The 22,092-nt window shown below is 36.7% G+C and overlaps 1 protein-coding gene across 9 annotated transcripts in view; it reads right to left on the reverse strand.

The window, feature by feature from the left end:
• The window catches only part of LOC109680757 (gamma-tubulin complex component 5), a 54,353-nt gene that overhangs the window by 21,767 nt on the left and 10,494 nt on the right, over positions 1–22,092 (reverse strand). For 3 of the 9 annotated variants that reach the window (XM_074061899.1, XM_074061894.1, XM_074061901.1), the window contains exons 4-13: positions 11,480–11,576; positions 10,968–11,086; positions 9,764–9,899; positions 7,360–7,477; positions 6,639–6,728; positions 5,872–5,965; positions 5,157–5,403; positions 3,225–3,427; positions 2,086–2,201; positions 558–826 (exon numbers count right to left, since the gene is read on the reverse strand). In XM_074061899.1, coding sequence (XP_073918000.1) covers positions 558–826; positions 2,086–2,201; positions 3,225–3,427; positions 5,157–5,403; positions 5,872–5,965; positions 6,639–6,728; positions 7,360–7,477; positions 9,764–9,899; positions 10,968–11,086; positions 11,480–11,576 — 1,489 coding nt within the window. Of the gene's footprint in view, positions 1–557; positions 827–2,085; positions 2,202–3,224; positions 3,428–5,156; positions 5,404–5,871; positions 5,966–6,638; positions 6,729–7,359; positions 7,478–9,763; positions 9,900–10,967; positions 11,087–11,479; positions 11,581–22,092 lie in introns of those variants that run through there. The other 6 variants (XM_074061897.1, XM_074061896.1, XM_074061895.1 and 3 more) reach the window with 6 other exon arrangements.

The raw sequence follows: 22,092 nt of genomic DNA on the forward strand, positions 1-22,092 counted from the left end.
AGCAGAGCAGTTGAAAGTTAATATATATGCAGTATATATACCATACTGCATATATTATAATTAGATATCTAAGATCAAATTTCATTGGAAAAAACACTGCACAGCCAACAGTGGCCTTGGAAAGCTCATTACAGTTTAGTATTCAGTTTAAAAGGAAATATTCCACAAAGGAAAAATATTATTTAACGTAGACATGGTAATTAATATGTTAATAACTGCCAGGGCCCACTGTCCTCAAGAACTAAAAATTGCACCAATTAAGAAATGCCACAGCATTTTTTAAAGGATCAGTCCTACAGAACTGAGTGACAAAAATGAATGTGGAACTTATCATTGCCTTTCCAAACACCATGCTAAAGGTTTCCAATGAAGACAACTGTTTTATCAATCAAAAGCAGCATGATTACTCATCCAATCATAGTGATAATTTCCATTAAAGTAAAAGGCTGATCACCTTCAAGTTACAAAATAATTAGGTACCTCAGGATGACAGAGTGAACTACTGCTGTCAACCCCAGGCTGAGGACAACATGTAAAGAAGGGAAGGGAAGGATTACCTCTGGCTGCCGCCTGGCATGCGGTGCTCTCTGCACACCTCAGGTTCTTCAGCAGCTGCATCGACTTTCCAGCCATTATGATCTGCTTCAGGACAGGCTTGAGGAAAGACACCATGGTGTGCTGCCTACTGGAGGGGCCTTGGTCACTGCCAGAACTCGCACTGGCATTGTCACTCATTTTTTCTTCATTTTCTGTCTTTTCTGATACACTATACAATGTGTAAGTTGCATACCAAAAGTCTCTATGATTTACTGGAACATTTTTGTTCCTATGGAGATTCAAAAGAATTTTAAACTTTATCTTCCCTGAAAACATAGAACACATGGTTCTAGCTTAGGCTAGAGACATTCCAAAACACAGTTATATCAATAACTAGTAGGATGAAGCAATTTTCAGGCAAAATAGAGCAATTTTTCTCTGATCTCAATTTGACATAGAAAAGCACCATAGATAAATACTTTGAATGGTAGAGGCAAAATTTAAGTGGAAATGATTTCCAGAATTGGAATTAAATAAAATAAGGTTAATTTGGTCTTTAGAAGAAGAATGAAAGTCTGCCCATTTTATGACCTCCTCTGAAAGTAATTTTCAGGGTTCGCTACCTTTTTTCTCCCATACAGATTCTTATTTTTTTTCTTTTTTTTTCTGGAGATTGGACTCAGGGCCTTATGCATCTAAAACACGTTCTCCACCACTGTGCTCCTCATAGTTTAATAACTGGATGCCTTTTAACAATGAAACGATGGACACTCATCACCTCAGAACAGTCAGAATCCCATTTTCATGAAAATTCTTATGTGAGACTGATTAAAAGGACAGACACAAGATTCAGTTGAAGGAATCCACACAAGCATGTCTTACTTTTCCAGGCTGTAAAGACTTCAAAGTTCCCTTTCCTAAGTATTTCAATACTATTGATAGAAAGCATTCATCTCAACAAGCTACAGAACTGAACACTAAGTTAAAAAGTATAAAAACAGTTGTCCACTGCAGTTTTGTATGATTCTGTTTAGAAACCATATCTAAACAGAAGGGGAATTATCATAAATGAACTAAGGTTTTCTTTAATAGTTTTATTAAATACTGTGCTGAGGATAAAAAAAATTAGCTTATTCCAAAAAATAAATATATTAGAGGCATACCCTGTACTATCTTCATATCTAATTGAAATTTTTTTTCTTTTTTTCAGGACTACGGCTTTGCACCCTTATTGATAATTTTTAATGGGAATAGATGTAACCATTTGATATCATCCAAATCATCTTATGGGAAGCAGTGTATACTTTAATTAAAAATATAATTTACTATGAAAAGCTATAAACTGACATAAAACTTGGACAAAGATATTTTTAATTGAGTGGTACCTGACATCGTCTATAAAGATGCAACACAGTATGCCTATGCTATACTGGCAACACAGATCTGTTGTTTGAACAGTGCTCCTCAGTACCACACATGAAACACTTAAATTTGACAAAGGATCAAATAAGTGATGTCACCATGCCTGCACTCCATGCACAGCCTCACCTCTGTATGATGAATTCCTTGGCGCTGTCCCACAGGTGCCCATGCACAATCCACTCATCCACAGTCTGCAGGTAGGGCCGCACTGTTTCCACCCAGAGAGAGAACAGGAGGGAAACCTAAAGATGAGGACATGCATGGTCACCACTCAAAGTTCCTATCACTAGGTTAAGATGAGGTTTAAACATTACCAACATGGTTGTTAAAAAGTGATTGCATTTTTATATATTTTTGAAACAAAGTAAATACATTGTTTGCCATTCATTCTAGCAACCTCCTGATCATGAAAATCACAGAGACACAGGCACAAACTGGGACAGCCCAGGCAATGGGTATGGCCACACTATCTATACAGTACCACTAACAAAATGCCATGAGGACAAAGGAAAGGATTTCATTCTCCTATAACTCTCAGTAGGGAAAAAAACTGCACCATTGAAAGAAACCAATCTTCTTTATACTGAAATGGCAAGAAAACAGAAGCACACCTAGAATACACACCTAAATAAAATCTAGAGCTTTCTAGATTGTAATCTAGTTAGTTTGTACTTTTTAAAAACTTATGGTAAGTAAATATATATATAATTAAATTTGCCATCTTAAACCTTTTTTTGAGGAAAGTTTGAGGCTAGCCTCAAATTTGCAATCCTCCTACCTTTGTGTCTCAAGTGCTACGATTGCAGACATGAGCCATCAAACCCAGTACCACCTTAACCATTTTAAGTGTATGTTCAAAGGTATTAAATACATTCACAATGTTGTGAAAAAGATCTCCAGAATTTTTTACAATGTAACACTGAAACTCTGTACCCTGCACCCATGGAACAACTTCCCATTCCCTTCCCCTACCCCAGTACTCACCATTACACTCTTTCTATGAATGTGACTAAATTAGGTATCTCATACCCCAAACCTGTGTTTTCATGTAGAGAAGGGTTATTGTAAATAGCTATGTAACCCAGCTGGGTATTTTTCACAACTTGCTTTGTCTTGCCTCTTTGTTCCAGTGATCTTAATTTAAAAGCTAATTTTAAAACTCTGACTTGCTACATCATGATTTAAGCATTATTTAACAAAGAATTATGACAGGTTATCCATCACATCCACCATTCATTTTACACCAAGCAGAGAGTTCCACATACAGTTTGCTCAGAGGCTTCGCCAACACTGTCATATTCAAGAATGGCCTTGTACAGGGTGTTGAGTAGGTGAGATGCCCGAACAACATTCCGAGTGTCTGGTGGTACTTCTGCTACTCCGGTACTAAACACCTTGTGCAGAACCTTGAGCTGAGCCAAGCGAGGTGACAACTTGTCCACCACTGTTGCAAGAGTTATCGTGATATCTGTAAACATCAATAAATCAGTGTCAACTGCAAGGAAAAATTTATGTATCCAAAATGTGATATAAATGCTGACAATGCTAAGTTACTACCTTGACTTATGGAAAGACATGGTCAAACGGAGGGAGGTGAATTTTAAACTTACATCACAAGAAGCTAATTTCACTAAGGAAGAAAGAACTCCAAGTCAAGGAGAAAAACTTGGCAGAAAAATAATGTATAAAGGAACTGACTGCTCACAGAAAAGGAAAGACAATGATTCTTAAAGACACTGATTTTCACCTATAATAAAAAATACAAACTAAAGCTATACAAGTTAAAGAAAACCTCCCCTACCATGGGCCACTGTTTTAGTAAGGGGACAGGGGAAATTATGACTACATACAAAGGGGTGGCTCAAGCAAGTTTCCAGCAAAGGCAGCATGGCTCCATAAACTGAACATGGAAGTAATTATAAGTATCTATACAAGTAATAAAATGGCAAAGATTCTGAAGATATTATATATGCCCCCTGCCCAGATCAAGTAATACTGGTGAAACCACTGTTGGGGGTCTGCAATCTTGCTACTGTGTAGTACCATGTCACTTTCCCAGTTGTGACCTTATATGTAATCATGTAAGGTTTCACCACTGGGGAAATAGGGTGATGGGGACACAGGACCTCTTTGTACTACTCTTTGCAGTAGATGAAAATAAAAGGGGGAACTACACTGGTTGACTGTTTTATACTTGTCATATTGGCAAAGACCAAAAAGTTTGATAACACACTGTTGGTGGAGTGCGAGGAAACACATCTGCGTATACAATGCTGACAAGAATATAAAGAGTATCTGTACCTCCCTGAAGAGTAACATGGCAAAATCTAGCAGAATTCCACATGCCATCACATACTTAATGTTTGACACAGTAATTCCATTTTTAAGAATCTGCTCCACATAAAACATGTTGCATGCATGTAATTATTGAAATGTGTAAGTGGTTACCACTCAAGTTCTGTTGCGAACAGCAAAAGGCTGGAAACAATCTAAATACCCATCAAGGAAAACTGGAGTATGATATAGCAAGCAATACAGTGTTAACACACAGTAGCTCAAGTGTTAACAGTAGCCTGTCTAGCAAGAGAGAGGTCCTGAATTCAAACCCTGGTACTGAAAAAAAGGTATGAGGAAGGTCTCATGTAATTGGATGGTATAATCCTCAAAGTTTAAATCGGAAACTAACTTAAAGAGGGTAGTGCAGTGACTATCAGGTATGTGTTTATGTCTGTGCATTACCTGGGTATATCTGTGTATTTCTGGAAGTATGTACAAGAGCTAAGGACTCAGTCTGCCTCTGGGGAGAGTAACTGACTGGCTTGGGAACTAAATCAGGAGGAAGAATTTTCACTGTATATGTTCTATACATGTTGGATTTTTAGAACTATGAGTGGCTTAAAAATATAAATTTAAAATAACTCAAAATATGACATCCATAAGAATTACCTATTTGCCTTGTAGTTCCCTTTATCCTTCCTCCCTCCCTTTCTTCTGTCCATTTGAGCCCCAGCCCCCTTTTTCAGGTAGGGCTTTGTGTTTTGGCCTGGGGCCACTCTTTGACCTCAGTACCCCCCACATGCATTACAGAAAGCCCCACCATGCTCAGCCTGTAATTTTGGCATCTTCTATCAATGGACAATTTCAATGGAATTCAAGTATGAGTTATGTATCTTATGAAATAAAGAACATTTAAATACCATTATTGATGATGCACTTCTCAATTTCTGCAAGCTCCTCTTTGAAGCTAATGAAATATTTGTAAAGGGCCCACATGAAAGCCTGATAGGTTCTAAAGGGAGCTTCAGTTGACTTCTTGGGTACACAACCATTTCCAGGTAGGAGGCTTTCAGAGCTGTGTCCCATGACTTCATCGATGAACTCCTGAAGTCGAAACACAACCTGTCCATACACTGCTATTTGTTCCAGCACAGATCGTAAACAGCTCTACAATTGAAGCAAAGCACAATTATTTTACGCTAGCCTTTACTAAACATTTGAATTCACTGTAAAATATTATTTTTAAATACTAGTTTTAAACACTAGTAGAAGACAAAGTTAATATAATGATGAATATTTAGTTTTGTACTCAGGAAACAATGAGCATTAATTTCTACATAATATAGACTAGTGACTTATATTTTTTGAAAGTACACATAAACTGTAGACAAAAACAATTACAGTGAACAGCTTTCCCAGAACAAAATGAAAGAAAAAAGATCAGAGAACACAAATCAAAATTAGTAATAAACAATATTAAGGAGTTGTCTAAGTACTGTAAAGATACATGATTTTACTTCTTAGATCTTAACTATATTTAATAATTAACTTTAATATTGTAAAATGTTCTAAAGTTATATTGCCACCATTTATATAAATCTTATTATTTAGTTACAATAAATTCAAATAACTTACGTGTGTCAAATGGGTTACTACAATATTGTTTCTCACAGTTACTTTCCCATCTATCAACTGAAATATAAAGAGCTTTTTAACCCCAGAAAGTAACCTGAAATGAAATGAAAATATGAATGTACTTTAAGTCTAGAAAAACAGCCATTGCAGTATGCTTAAAAAATTTTTATTGAAGATCGAAAACTAGGGGACAAAACAAGTGGGATGACAAGAAAGTCAAAGATATCCATATTTTCATCTTCACTTCAAGAGTCAAGATATTTCAACATCATCTTAGAAAGAAGTCCAACACAGTGTTATCAAAGCACCTCCCCCATGTACTTGACAACCCAAAGAGACCATCCAATGTCTAACACTATCAGAATGTCAGTACCACAATTCACTGTGAGGGCACAGGACCCGGAGCTCAGCAATAACAGTGCTACACACTGCATTAATTCCCAGTGCCTGTGTCTCAGGCAACTCTTATCAATACACTCTTTCTAGTAAAAGCAGTCAGAGCAAACCTTGATTTGAACTCAGATATTAAAAAAGGGATGGTCTAATCCAACAAAATTATATATTAAATTACTGAAAATGGAAAAGAAGCAAGTATTATCAAAACCTCCCAATCACTACAGTCAAAAGTCAGAAGTCATTAAGAACTTTGTTCTTAATGGCCTATTTCTAGTTTGCACATGGAAACACATGGAAACTTTCCTTTATGAAAAGTTTTAGTTTTTACTAGTAAAGTCTTCCAGACTATTAATTAGATTAATAGGTCTTACCATAGAGTTTCTCGAATAACCTGTGTCTCAGTAACAAAAACCCTTTCATCTGGAACATACAATGGATCACTGCTATACAGGTGCTGCTCCCTATTAAATACCAAACATCAAAGGTCAACAGAAAAAATTTCTAACTAGGTAAAATTACTTGTCTTGATGAATATGTGCAATTTTATGCTAACTTAAAGAGTCAGCAATAAACGTAATACATGCCTTTATTGTCCTCTGTATTAATTTTCACACACTCATTGAATACTCTCAGAGAAGCATCTCCAAGAAATTCCAATTGTCCTCTCCCCGTAGGTAGGCAAATGTTTAAAACTATGCAGTGTGTTATGGAAAACAGTAAATGTCTTTTTATAATGAGTGCACTAAAACATAAATTAAATAATGGGCTAATATATACCAATCCATTAAAGTTAAAAATAACAATATATAGTACAATTAAATCATTGTTTGGATATTTTAAATAATAACTAATTAAAAATTGTTTGAATGGACTAGGGCTTAGCTCAGCAGTAGAGTACTTGCTCAACATGTGGAAGGCCATGGCTAGATTCCCCATCAAGGGGTGGATGTGTATGTGTTCAATTGAAATTGTTTAAAATAAGAAGCTTACATTTCAAGAAAATGATATGGCTTAAATAACAAGCCAAAGCCAAATGTTTTACCATCAAACTGTCTTCTATCATTTCATTATAAGAAAAGTTCAATTTCTTACCAGACAGCAGCTAAATTGGAGTGCAAATGTAAACTATGAGGAATCCGAGAAGGCCTGGTTGTCCAGTACTGGTGGACCACATGCTGTTCCAACCAGCTTCGGCCATCTGGCTCATCTGCTGGAAGGATATGTAATAAGGTTTAATTACAATAGTGTATCAGTTACTTTTGCATTGCTGTAACAAAAATGACTGAAAACAATTTTTTTTTCTTTTGGCAGTAGTAGGGATTAAACCCAGGGCACCTGAAAACAACTTAAAAGGAGGCGTTATTAATTTCTGCTTACAGGTTCAGAGGCTTCAGTCCATCAGAGTATGGCAGAGCAGTTTATATCATGATGGGCAGGGAGCAGAGAAAGGGAATACAGGAAGAGTCCAGGGCAACACACAGTCTCCAAGGACATGTCCCAGTAACCTACTTCTTCCTACTCTCCACCACCATTCAATAATGCCAATGTGCTATGAATCCATCTAGGGTTTCATCTATTCACTAAGTCAGCACTCTCAAGATCTAATGTCTCTGGAAACACCCTCACACACACACCAAAGGTATACTTTACTAATCTCTTAGGTGTTTCTCAATCCAATGAAGTAGGCAATTAAGATTCATCATCACAAACAGTTAACAAAAAAATTGTTGGCCAAAGTATTTGGACTTAAGACTCCATTCAAATATACACCTGAAATGGCTTCTTAAAAGCTACTTAATACTTCTGTATTTTCTTTCAAACCATACATAGAAATACACAAAAAATATTTAATTAAATGTTATCAGCTAGAAAGTAAAAACCAACTGCTCAAATTTATATATTGACCTATCTATTATTACTGGATTTTAAACTCAGGGCCAGGCAGGTGCTGTATCACTTGAGCCACATCGTCAACTGCCCTTCTCTCTAATAGGCATTTGTCATTAGGGCCTTGCATTTATAACCAGACTGGCCGGGACCACGATCCTCCTATTTATGCTTCTCAAATAGCTGGAATGGGTTCTCATGAACGTTTTGCCTGGGCTAGTGAAGAACCATAATCTTCCTGATCTCCACCTCCTTCCTCAGCAGCTAGGATTACAGGTGTGAATCACTATGTCCAGCTATAATCACTCAAGTTTAAAATGATCATACCATTAAAAGACACAAATGGTATACCTGAATAGTAAAACAAACAATAAAGAAATTGTAATGGCAACCAAAGACCTTCTCAAAGCAGCAGGACTTGTACTAAGTGTCATAAACTAGATGATTTCTATTTTATATGTTATTCTGGAAAAAAGAGAAGCTAACTAAAATGTTATAGGCTAATATAATTTTGATGGTAAAACCAGATAAAGATGTTAATAAAGATAATTCATCAAAGAATAACAATAAAACATCCTACATTAAAACAGAATGGTCAAGGAAGTTTAGCTCAGGAATTCAAAGATGACTCAATATCAGAAAATTTATCTTTTTTGGGGGAGGGGTGGGTGGCACCAGGGTTTGAACTCCAGGACTCACCCTTGCTAGCCAGGAACTCTATCACTTGAGCCACTCCGCCAGGCACAATAGTGGAAATATTATGTACTCATGTTTGTAAATGGTAAAATGAGACCTGTTGAAACTATTTCAGGAATAGGGGGAAGAGGATACAGGAGAATAATGGATATATTGTAAGAACTTTTATAAATGTCACAATGTACCCCCAGAACAACAATAAGAGTACTTTTTTAAAAAGAAAAAAAATATATGTATTGATGTAGTAACAGAATAAAAGAGAAAAAGAACAGCATATGATAAAAACACTTATTAATGATTAAAGACTGGAAAAAAAGGAATAAAAGGAATTGCTATGATTTAGATATGAAGTGTCCTCCAAAAGTCTCATTGTTGAAAGCTGACTCTCTACTACACCATTCAGAAGTGGGGGTTTGGAGAAGTGACTGGACCAGGTGGGCTCTGCCCACAGTGGACTAATCTGATGTATTCAAAAATCTAAGGCCATTATCAGGAGGTGGAGAAAACTTCTGGGGGAACCTGACATGTGATAAAGGTGGAACCACAAAGCAGTGTGGAAGAACGGACTGTACCCTAGATGCCACTGGGGAGACAGGATCATGAGATGGGAGAAAAACAAACTGGACCCTCTACCCTACCTTCATGGACCCAGTAGCCACTAAGGATCAAAATGCAAGTGATAACTAAACAAACAAAAGAAAAATACAGGGGAATGTCTTTTTAGAGAAAACTTTCAAGACCCACGTACTAACCACATGAAAAATTCACAGATTTGATTAAATACAATAAAATATTTTTTAAAAAAGAAGAAGAAAGAAAGAAAAAACCCTGATCAATGAAACTTATCTCAAAACTTGTCCATTCTTTAGGGGATTCCTGTCAGAAAACACCAGCACCTGGCCACACACAATACCTTTCCAGCTGACTTGAGGCCCCACTTTTCTGTTTTGATCTTGTTCTTCTAATGGAGTCCTGTCTACCTGGATCCCAGAGTCTTCCCTACTCAAGGGCTGTTGAACATCCTCATCCTCACTTTCTTCAGACCAATTCTGATATAAAAAAAAAAAAAAAAACAGACCTTACCCTTAGAAACAATTCACAATTAGACCAATTTTGGCTTAAAGATTGGGAGAATTTCACAAGAAAAGCAAACGTTTTCAAGCAACATGGATAAAAAAGCAAAAGCCAAATGAAACTTTTTCCTAAGTCTCTTGAAAGTGTCTATTATAGGAATGGAACGATTTTTCCTTTCTTTTTTTTTTTTTGCGGGGTGGGTAGTACTGGGGTTTGAACTCATGATCTCATGCTTCCTAGACAGGTGCTCTACCACTTAAGCCACTTCACCAGCCTTTTTTTATTTGTGGTCCTGGGGTTTGAACTCAGGGCGTACACCTTGAGCCACTCTACCAGCCCTTTTTTTGTGATGAGTTTTTTCAAGATAGGGTCTTGCAAACTATTTGAACTGCGATCCTCTTTATCTCTGCCTCCTGAATAACTGGGATTGCAGGCTTGTGCCACAGGCTCCTGGCCAAATATGTTTTCTTAGGAATGATGGTTGGTTTTTATGGCAGTAGTGGGGTTTCAACTCAGGGCCTCATGCTTGCTAACCAGGCACTCTACCACTTGAGCCTCTCACTCAGCCCCTAAAGTCATTTATCTTAAGTGGGTATGATTTCATGTTCTCAAACTTTTTTAGGTGGTACAGGGGTTGGAACTCAGGGCCTCACACTTGCTAGGCAGGCACTCTACCACTTGAGCTACTCTGCCAGTTCCACCAGCCCTTTTTTGCTTTGGGTATTTTCAAGACAAGTTTTCATGAACTATTTCCCCAAGCTGGCTTTAAGCCTCAAACCTCCTGATCTCTGCCTCCTCTGTAGCTAGGATTATAGAGTAAGCCACTGGTGTCTGGCTAAGAATGGAATGATTTTAGGTAGTAAAAAAATCCCAAGATCACTTCTCCTGAGGGGATACCTGTGTTTGCCCCACTCAATTTCCCGGAACTAATGATATGGTACAGAATCTTAATAATTCTTCTATAATGAACTATTATAACTTAGCAAAGAGTGTTCCCACTTTAGCTAAAATGTTCTATGAGCAGAATGAACCATTAAAATTACCTTTGTCATGTTTTCAATGGCAAAACCATTACCACTTACTGGTGTGTCTACATTTGGACCAAGGTCAATTTCTTCACCTTCCATCAAGTATTTTCCCCAGTCAAAATCATCTTTCTTTTCTAAAATATAACAGAAGAACCTCATTAGCTTAACCATAAACATTAAGGGGGAGGCAAAAACAAAAACCCAGAATACCACAACTATAGAAAAAAACTCTGAACAAAGCTCAAAATACATTCAGGAAACAAAATTTCAAAAATATTGGAACACTTAATAAATTGGTATTTGAATACTTCTTACATTTTAATTAACTCACTCTCAAAAGTTAGTTTTCTCTATAATGAAGATAGTTTTAACTTACACAAGTCAGAACTTACATTTTAAGTGAAATTTTGAAATTGCATCCAAAGAAACAGAAATACTTTGGTTTCATAGATTTTTACAAGTGTTAATAAAAATCTCAATGCCTAGTAATAAAATCAATTTGTCTTCTAAACTAACTGTAAACATACCCACTTCTTTATTTCTTGGTGATTCCACATAATTGCTGTTTGAAGGAGAATCGGACAGACACAGAAGGAGTGACAGTATGGAATAATGTGCATCTGTCTTTGAAACAAAACAAAACAAAATAATGAATTACTAAGGTTCATAGTGCTTCCTAGATTCCACAGAGATTGCTCCTTGACAGTTACATCCCCAATTTTTCCCACTCTGAGAAATCATGAGTTATACCAAAATAAATCCTATCCTCTAAACATTTTTCATAGTTTTAAGTGTTTACACATAGAGAACCTCAAAGCCACATGAAGTTTGAGTTCCATATTTCTAACACATATAAAACATCTGAGTAATGACTATTTTTATTCCTATAAACTGTTAATGCTTTTTTTGGCACATGACACTGTGGCTAAATTATGCAATTCTGTGGCAATATGTATCCTTAAGATTAAACATGTCTTCACAGTTTGGCTCAGATGTACCACATTTTGTTAACCAGTCTCCTATTAACAACATTTAGATTTTTTTCCAATCTTTGCTGCTGCAAATGTAGGTTATTTAATAATTACCTGTATAAGAAATTCATCAAAAGTGAAAAACTTAGCTAAAGAATATTTGCACATGGAATTTTTAGAAATGTCAAAATAACCTCTATAAAGATTATATGTAGTGAATTCCAAGATGACGGCTAGAGGGAGGAAGCAGAAAGCGAGCCTCCTACAGTGAAATCTTGGAGAAAAGCTGGAGACACACTTTGCAGGCAAAACCACCAAGAAGAGGCAAAACTTTGACCCCTCCACACTTCCAGCCGGCGCAGAGAATCTCCACTTCACGTTAAACGGAGAAACCAGGCGGGCCCCGTGGCCGCCAGTCGCCCGCACCCACACGGCTTGGGAAGAAGCGAACAAGGTGAGCTAAGCGGTACGTGGTACTCCCACAGACAACCCTGGGCCAGATCAGCATAGCCCCCTGGACAGACCAACCTCCACTCAGGGAAAAAAGAGAAACTGAGTAATAAGCAATAAGAGCAATAAAGACATGTTGCAAAGAGGGTGGGGCACACTGAGCGCTGAAGAGTGGGGGAGGGAAATCCTTCCCGGAACTGTAAATAACAAGCTGGGGCTGACCGAAGAGGATCTGGCGGGAGCAGGGCGCACACCCAGCAACCAGGAGTGGGAAAGCTTGTGAGAGTGGTGGAGGGAGGAAAACTCCACAGGAGAGGGCGGAAGACTCACCACCCACGTGAGCTGTAAACAAACATGCAGGACTGAGAAAGCAGGAGCAGTGTCACCTCCCCCAGTGTGCTTGGAAAGGGGAAATCTTATAGCAGAGGCTCCGGCACAGGAGAACTCTGAGTAAACAAAGCCTGCAGGGCCAGGTGAGTGTTAAGCTTACCCCAGAGATCTGCATAAATAACACCTCCAGCAACAGCAGACTGAAAGCAGTAGGCAGGCAAGCCACAGCTGCAGATACCATTCTCAGAACTGTCTCCAGACTGTTTTTTTTTCTCTCTCCCTACCTTTGATGAGAAAACAACCGAACTACACCTGCATGCTGAAAAACTTACTGAAACTGTATTGCATTTGCTCTTGGGACACTTTGTGGGTTTATTTTTGTGTGTGTGTGCAGTTTTGTCCTACTTTATGCATCCACTTTGATGAGACAACTAGAGAACAACAACTGAGGCACCATCTCCAGAACTGGAGGGTGAAACAGACACCAACATTATTAAGACTGAAACTTCATTGCATTTGAACTTTGAGGGTTTTTTTCTATTTTTCATTTTGTTTCATTTTAATATATATATTTTTTCTTTCATTTACTTATTTTTTATTTTTATTCTTATCTTCATTTTTTTTATTTTTTATTTTCAATCCTCTGTCTCTCTACTGCCTGTTCAGCTTACTGTCACTTAGTACACTAATGCTCCCTGTTTATATCTTTGAAACTTTTTTGTTTCATTCTTTGTTTTGTTTTTTCCTACTTGTCTGTTTATTTTTTTCCCTTTTTCTTTAACTTCTTTGCGTTCCATCTCCTCTCACCATTCCATTCTAAATATCACCATTGTTATTACTACAAGCTAGAAAATACTTAATTGCACACAGTACAGGGACAGTAACAACACCAAAGACAATGACAGAAAGACAGAAAAAACAGGGAAACCAGTTTCCCCACAGCAAAAAATTAGTACAGGAACCAGAGGGGAATGAAGAAAACAGATACTCAGATCCAGACTCGAACAAAATGAACATAAACTATGCCAAAGAACCCAATGAAGCCCATAAGAATAATTTAAAAGAAGACATACTACAGGTACTCAATGAGAATTTTATAGAGATGATACTGGATATGGTCAAACAAAATGTACAGGAGACACTCAAGAAATTCCAAGACAACAAAAATAGAGAATTTGAAAAAGCAAAAGAAGAAATAAAGAAAACCATAGAAGCACTGTATAAACATGATTAATAAAGAGATAAATGAACTCAGGACAAAAATAGACAACATTAAAGAGGAAAACACCCCGGATATGGAAAACCTCAGAAAAAAAGAATGAAACAGAATTGCAAAACAAAATGGAAGGCCAATCCAACAGAATAGAACAAACAGAAGACAGAATCTCAGAAGAAGATGAAATGGTAATTAAAGGAAAAACTGAAGAACTATTAATTAAACAACTCTAGACCTGTGAAGAGAAAATGCAAGAACTCACCAACTCCATCAAAAGACCAAACGTGAGATTCATGGGAATCGAAGAAGGAGAAGAGGTGTAAGCAAAGGGAATGCGTAATATATTCAACAAAATAGTAACAGAAAATTTCCCAAATCTAGAGAAAGATATTCCCATAGAGATGCAAGAGGCCTCCAACACCAAACAGTCAGATCAAAATAGAACTACCCAATGGCATGTCATCATTAAAACAACAAGTTCAGAAACTAGGGAAAGAATGTTGAAGGCTGTAAGAGAAAAAACAAATAACATACAAAGGTAAGCCCATCAAAACCCCAGCAGACTTCTCAACAAAAACATTAAAAGCAAGAAGAGTGTGGGGTAAGATCTTCCAGGCACTGAATGAAAATAACTTCAACCCCAGGATACTCTACCCAGCAAAACTATCATTCAAAATAGACAGAGCAATGAAAGTCTCCATGATAAGCAGAAACTAAAACAGTATGTGAACAAAAGCCACCACTACAAAAGATTCTTCAAGGGATTCTGCACACAGAAAGTGAAACCCAACTTAACCATGAAAAGACAGGCACCACCAAACCACAGGAAAAGAAAAAGCAAGAAAGCAGACAGTAACCTCAACTTAGGTATACACAATCAAATCTTAAACAACTAAAACAACTAAATGACAGGAATCACCACATACCTATCAGTACTAACACTTAAAGTTAACGGACTTAATTCACCCATCAAAAGGCACCGTTTGACAAAATGGATTAAAAAGGAAGATTCAAGAATTTGTTGCTCACAGGAGACCCATCTCAACGACAGAAATAAGCATAGGCTTAGGAAGAAAGGTGGAAGAAGATTTACCAAGCCAATGGCCCCCAAAAACAGGCAGGAGTAGCAATACTTATCTCTGACAAAGTAGACTTCAAACCTACATTAATCAAATGAGATAAAGAAGGACATTCCATACTAATAAAACGGGAAATAGACCAAAAGGAAATAATAATTATCAACCTTTATGCACCAAATGTCAATGCACTCAATTTCATCAAACATACCCTGAAAGACCTAAAAGCATATAAACTGCAACACAGTGGTTGTGGGAGACTTTAACACCCCATTATCATCAATAGATAAGTCATCCAAACAAAAAATCAACAAAGAAATCCTAGATCTAAAATATACCATAGATCAAATGGACCTAGTTGATGTCTACAGAACATTCCATCCAAACTCTACACAATATATATTCTTCTCAGCAGCCCATGGAACCTTCTCCAAAATAGATCATATCCTATGGCACAAAGCAAGCCTCAGCAAATATAAGAAAATAGAAATTAAACCATGCATACTATCTGATCAGAATGCAAAAAAACTAGAACTCAACAACAAAAGTAAAGACACAAAAAAGGAAACAGCTGGAAACTAAATAACTCATTACTTGATGAACAATGGATCACTGATGAAATAAAAGAGGAAATTAAAAAGTTCCTGGAAGTCAATGAAAATGAAAACACAACCTACCAGAACCTATGGGACACAGGAAAGGCAGTCCTGAGAGGAAAGTTTATAGCCATGAGTACATATATTAAAAAGACTGAAAGATCCCAAATCAATGACCTAATGATACATCTCAAACTCCTAGAAAAACAAGAACAAGCAAATCCCAAAACAAATACAAGGAGAGAAATAATAAAAATAAGAGCTGAAATCAACGAAATAGAAACCAAAAAAACCATACAAAGAATTAATGAAACAAAAAGTTGGTTCTTTGAAAAAATAAACAAGATCGACAGACCCCTGGCAAACCTGACTAAAATGAGGAGAGAAAAAACCCATATTAGTAGAATCAAGAATGCAAAAGGGGAGATAACAACAAACACCATGGAAGTCCAGGAAATCATCAGAGACTACTTCGAGAACTTACATTCAAATAAATTTGAAAATTTTAAAGAAATGGACGGATTTCTAGATACATATGATCATCCAAAACTGAACCAAGAGGATATTAATAAACTGAATAGATCTATAACACAAAATGAAATTGAAGCAGCAATCAAGAGTCTCCCCAAAAAGAAAAGTCCAGGACCTCATGGATTCTCTGCTAAATTCTATCAGACCTTTAAAGAAGAACTGATACCAACCCTCCTTAAACTGTTCCACGAAATAGACAGGGAAGGAAAACTGCCAATCACATTTTATGAAACCAGTATTACACTTATCCCAAAACCAGGCAAAGACACCTCCAAAAAGGAGAACTATAGGCCAATCTCCTTAATGAACATTGATGCAAAAATCCTAAACAAAATAATGGCAAACCGAATTCAACAACATATCAAAAAGATTATTCACCACGACCAAGTAGGATTCATCCCAGGGATGCAGGGGTGGTTCAACATACGAAAATCAATAAACGTAATAAACCACATTAACAGAAGCAAAGACAAAAACCACTTGATCATCTCAATAGATGCAGAAAAAGCCTTTGATAAGATCCAACACCATTTCATGATAAAAGCTCTAAGAAAACTAGGAATAGAAGGAAAGTTCCAAAACATTATAAAAGCTATATAGGACAAACCTACAGCCAGCATTATACTTAACGGAGAAAAACTGAAACCATTCCCTCTAAAATCAGGAACCAGGCAAGGATGCCCACTATCTCCACTCCTATTCAACATAGTACTGGAATTCCTAGCCAGAGCAATTAGGCAAGAAGAAGGAATAAAAGAAATACAAATAGATAAATAACTGTCAAAATATGCCTATTTGCAGACGACATGATCCTATACCATAAAGACCCAAAAAACTCTACTCAGAAGCTTCTAGACATCATCAATAGCTACAGCAAGGTAGCAGGATATAAAATCAACATAGAAAAATCATTAGCTTTTCTATACACTAATAATGAGGAAACTGAAAAAGAATGTATGAAAACAATTCCATTTACAGTAGCCTCAAAAAAAAAACAAATACCTAGGTATAAACCTAACAAAAGATGTTAATGACCTTTACAAGGAAAACTATACACTTCTGAAGAGATTGAGGAAGACTATAGAAAGTGGAGAGTTCTCCCATGCTCGTGGATTGGTAGAATCAACATAGTAAAAATGTCTATACTCCCAAAAGTAATCTACATGTTTAATGCAATTCCCATCAAAATCCCAATGACATTCATTAAAGAGATTGAAAAATCTACTGTTAAATTTATATGGAAACACAAGAGGCCACGAATAGCCAAGGCAATACTCAGTCAAAAGAACAATGCAGGAGGTATCACAATACCTGACTTCAAACTATATTACAAAGCAATAACAATAAAAACAGCATGGTACTGGCACAAAAACAGACATGAAGACCAGTGGAACAGAATAGAGGATCCAGATATGAAGCCACACAACTATAACCAACTTGTCTTTGACAAAGGAGCTAAAAATATACGATGGAGAAATAGAAGCCTCTTCAACAAAAACTGCTGGGAAAACTGGTTAGCAGTCTGCAAAAAACTGAAACTAGATCCGTGTATATCACCTTATACCAATATTAACTCAAAATGGATCAAGGATCTCAATATCAGACCACAAACTCTAAAGTTTTACAGGAAAGAGTAGGAAATACTCTGGAGTTAGTAGGTATAGGTAAGAACTTTCTCAAAGGAACCCCAGCAGCACAGCAACTAAAAGATAGCATAGATAAATGGGACCTCATAAAACTAAAAAGCTTCTGTTCATCAAAAGAAATGGTCTCTAAACTGAAGAGAACACCCACAGAGTGGGAGAAAATATTTGGCAGCTACACATCAGACAAAGGACTGATAACCAGAATATATAGGGAACTTAAAAAACTAAATTCTCCCAAAACTAATGAACCAATAAAGAAATGGGCAAGTGAACTAAACAGAACTTTCTCAAAAGAAGAAATTCAAATGTCCAAAATACACATGAAAAAATGCTCACCATCTCTAGCAATAAAGGAAATGCAAATTAAAAACACACTAAGATTCCACCTCACCCCTGTTAGAATAGTCATCACTAGCAACACCACCAACAACTGGTGTTGGTGAGGATGCGGGGGAAAAAGGAACCCTTTTACACTGTTGGTGGGAATGTAAACTAGTACAACCACTCTGGAAAAAAATTTGGAGGCTACTTAAAAAGCTAAACATTGATCTAACATTTGATCCAGCAATACCACTCTTGGGGATATACCCAAAAGACTGTGACACAGGTTACTCCAGAGGCACCTGCACACCCATGTTTATTGCGGCACTATTCACAATAGCCAAGTTATGGAAACAGCCAAGATGCCCACTACTGATGAATGGATCAAGAAAATGTGGTATCTATACACAATGGAATTTTATGCAGCCATGAAGAAGAATGAAATGTTATCATTCGCTGGTAAATGGATGGAATTGGAGAACATCATTCTGAGTGAGGTTAGCCTGGCCCAAAAGACCAAAAATCGTATGTTCTCCCTCATATGCGGACATTAGATCAAGGGCAAACACAACAAGGGGATTGGACATTGAGCACATGTTAAAAGCGAGAGCACACAAGGGTGGGGTGAGGATAGGTAAAACACCTAAAAAATTAGCTAGCATTTGTTGCCCTTAACGCAGAGAAACTAAAGCAGATACCTTAAAAGCAACTGAGGCCAATAGGAGAAGGGGACCAGGAACTAGAGAAAAGGTTAGTTAAAAAAGTATTAACCTAGAAGGTAACACACACACACACAGGAAATTAATGTGAGTCAACTCCCTGTATAGCCATCCTTATCTCAACTAGTAAATCCCCTTGTTCCTTCCTATTATTGCTTATAGTCTCTCTTCAACAAAATTAGAGATAAGGGCAAAATAGTTTCTGCCGGGTATTGAGGGGGTTGGGGGTAGAGGGAGCAGAGTGGGAGGTAAGGGAGGGGGGTGGGGGGTGGGGGGAGAAATGACCCAAGCGTTGTATGCACATATGAATAATAAAACAATAAAAAAAAGATTATATGTATTTGTATTCAGTACAAAAATCTTCTGATTATTCTTTACTGGAAACCAATTTATGCTGGTCCCAAGACTTCAAGTCTCAATACTTTTTAATTATAACTTACACTGATTTGCATATCACTCTTATTTACGAAAAGTAATGTCTTTGTATTGTTGGCTTTTTTATAATTCAGAGCATACTTTTCCTTTGTTCAAGTTTCTGTCAGTCTTTCCTTATTTATAACATTGATTTCTAAACTGCAAGATTAGCTTGCAGAAAAAGTTAACACTTAGAAGGCTTGAATTGCTGAAGCCTTGCATAGTACCAATAAGGGCTTGTTTGAATTAATGGCCCTTGGCTAGCTTCTGGCCACTGAGCTCTTAAAATGTTAGAGGTGGTCAGTGTTATGAATGGCTCACATGTAGAACTATGCTGTATTAATTTGTCTAGTTTGTGTTAACAGTATCGCTTTCCTTTGGGAAAGCTGGAAGCTCAGTAACTGTTATTAAGTCATACCCACACTAGATACTCACATGACTAGCTCCCTTCCAAATGCCCTGAATGGAGTCAGGATTTCAGGCATCTCAGCCAACACTAAACACTGGACGCCAGACATGGCATGTAAGAAGAGATCCAAACTGGACTCAGATTGAGAATTAAAAGTGTAATTAATACACTAAGGGTTCTAATGGAAAAAGAAGATTAGAAACAAGAACAGATTAAAATAGAGATTGGGAAGCAGGATGATGGTGGAAGAAGGATGGCTGAATATGACTAATACATGCCACATGCATATATAAAATAATCTACCAAAACCCATTAATGTGCACAATTAATACGTGTTAATAAAAAAAGATGGGTAATACAAACAGAGAGATGGCACTCTAAAAAATAATTAAAAATAAAAAATAAAGGTAACAGAGTCAGGCATTATGGCTCACACCTGTAATATCAACTACTTGGGAGGCATAATCGGAGGATCACAGTTTGAAGCCAGCCTGGGCACATAGTTCATAAGATGCCATTTCAACCACATGCACCTATCATCCCAGTTACATAAATAGGAGGATTACAGTCCAGGCTGACCCCAGCATAAATGTGAGACACTATTTGAAAAAAGACCTGGGGGTATGGCACAAGTGGTAGAGCACCTGCCTAGCTAGTGTGAGGTCCTGAATTCAAAAAAACCCCAGTACTACAAAACGAAAGAAAAAAAAGGCAACGGAAATGAGAAAAACCCTTTGATGGGCTCATCAGCAGAAGAAAGAATCAGCGAGCTTAAAGCTATGTGCACAGAGGACTAGGTGCGACAGCTCATGCTTATACTCAGAGATCAGGACAGTCATGGTTCAAGACCAGCCTGGGCAAAAAAAAAAAAAAAAAAAGAAAGTTAGCAAGACCCTATCTCAACCAATAACTTGGGTATTGTGGTGTGCATCTGTCATTGTCGCAATGTGCATGGGGGAAGGAGAGGTTGGGGTTCAGGCCAGCTAGAGCAAAAATGTGAGACCTATGAGAAAAATAACTAAAGCAAAAAGGGCTGAGGGCATGACTTAAGTGATAGAGTGCCTGCCTGTCTACAGAAATTTCCCATACTGAAAAACAAAGAAAAAAAGGGAACTGAAGGACAAATACAAAAGGTAGACTATACCCTTAATGAGAATACCAGGAATAAAAAAGAGACCAAGGAACACAAGAAGTATTTGGGGAAATAATAAAAATATTCCAAAATTACAGATAAACAGCAAAGCTCAAAAGATCAGAAAACACCAAGAAGGTAAGTAAATACCACACTCAAGCATATGAACACAGCAAGTGAGAGAAAATCCTGAAAGAAGCCAGAGGATCAAACAAAACATCTTACCTATAAAGGACAAAGAATAGGAATTACATTAAAAAAAAAAAAAAAAAAAAAAAACAGTGAAGAACAGATAAAGATTTTTTTACACAAACAAAAATTGAGGGAACTTGTTACCATTAGACCTGCCTAGCAAGAAATTTTAAAAGAAATCCTCCAGAGAGAAGAAAAATGATACAGAAATCTGAACTTACATAAAGAAGGAAAAAGCATTAGAAAGGGAAATCCCAAAGGAAATACAATCTTGTCCATATTCTTCCTTGTTCCAACAATAAGCAGTTCTTAAAAAATTATTATAGAACAATGTGAATAAAGAAATAAACAATAAAAAAAAAAGCAGAGGTGCTAGTGGGAGGGAAAGGGTAAATGAAGAGGGTAAAGAAGGGAGAACATGGCAATGTATTTTCTACATATGTATGAATATGGAACACTGAAACCTGTTAAAGTCATTTTAAGATGGGAGAGGGGGAAAAAGGGAGAATAATGGAGGGGATGAACCAAACTGGGGTATACACAGAAATGTCACAATGAAACCCTATGCAACTATTATAAACAAATAAAAAACATTTAGAAAAAAATAACAGAACAACATAACCAATGATTTTTGTTTGCCAGTCAGTGAAAAGAATGACAGGACAGAGAAACTGGGGATATGGTGTTATAAGGTACCCATGCTACCCATAAAAGCAGTACAATTATTTAAAACAGATACAAACTAGAAATGATTACCAGAAAGACATTGAAAAGTTATACAATATTTGGAAATGCAACAATAACTTCTAAACAAAAATGGATAAAATTCAAAATTTAAATGTATACTGAACAAAGTGAAATAAAATATAACTCATCAAATTTGTGTGTTGTAACAAAAGCAATGCCTGGAAGAAAATTTATATCACTGAATACCTATGTTAAAAAAAAGAAGATATAAAATCAATAATCTGAATAAGCTTCTGTCAAAGGAAACTAAGAACAAATAAAATCCAAAGAAAGGAGAAAAGAAATAACAGAAGCAGAAATCAATTAAGAAAATAGTAAAACTAAAAGGTGATTCTTTGAAAATACCAAAAATATTATTAGTCTAACTATGTTAATCACAAGAAAAAGTTA

Source organism: Castor canadensis, chromosome 19, assembly GCF_047511655.1.
Source record: "Castor canadensis chromosome 19, mCasCan1.hap1v2, whole genome shotgun sequence".
NCBI lineage: Eukaryota > Metazoa > Chordata > Mammalia > Rodentia > Castoridae > Castor > Castor canadensis.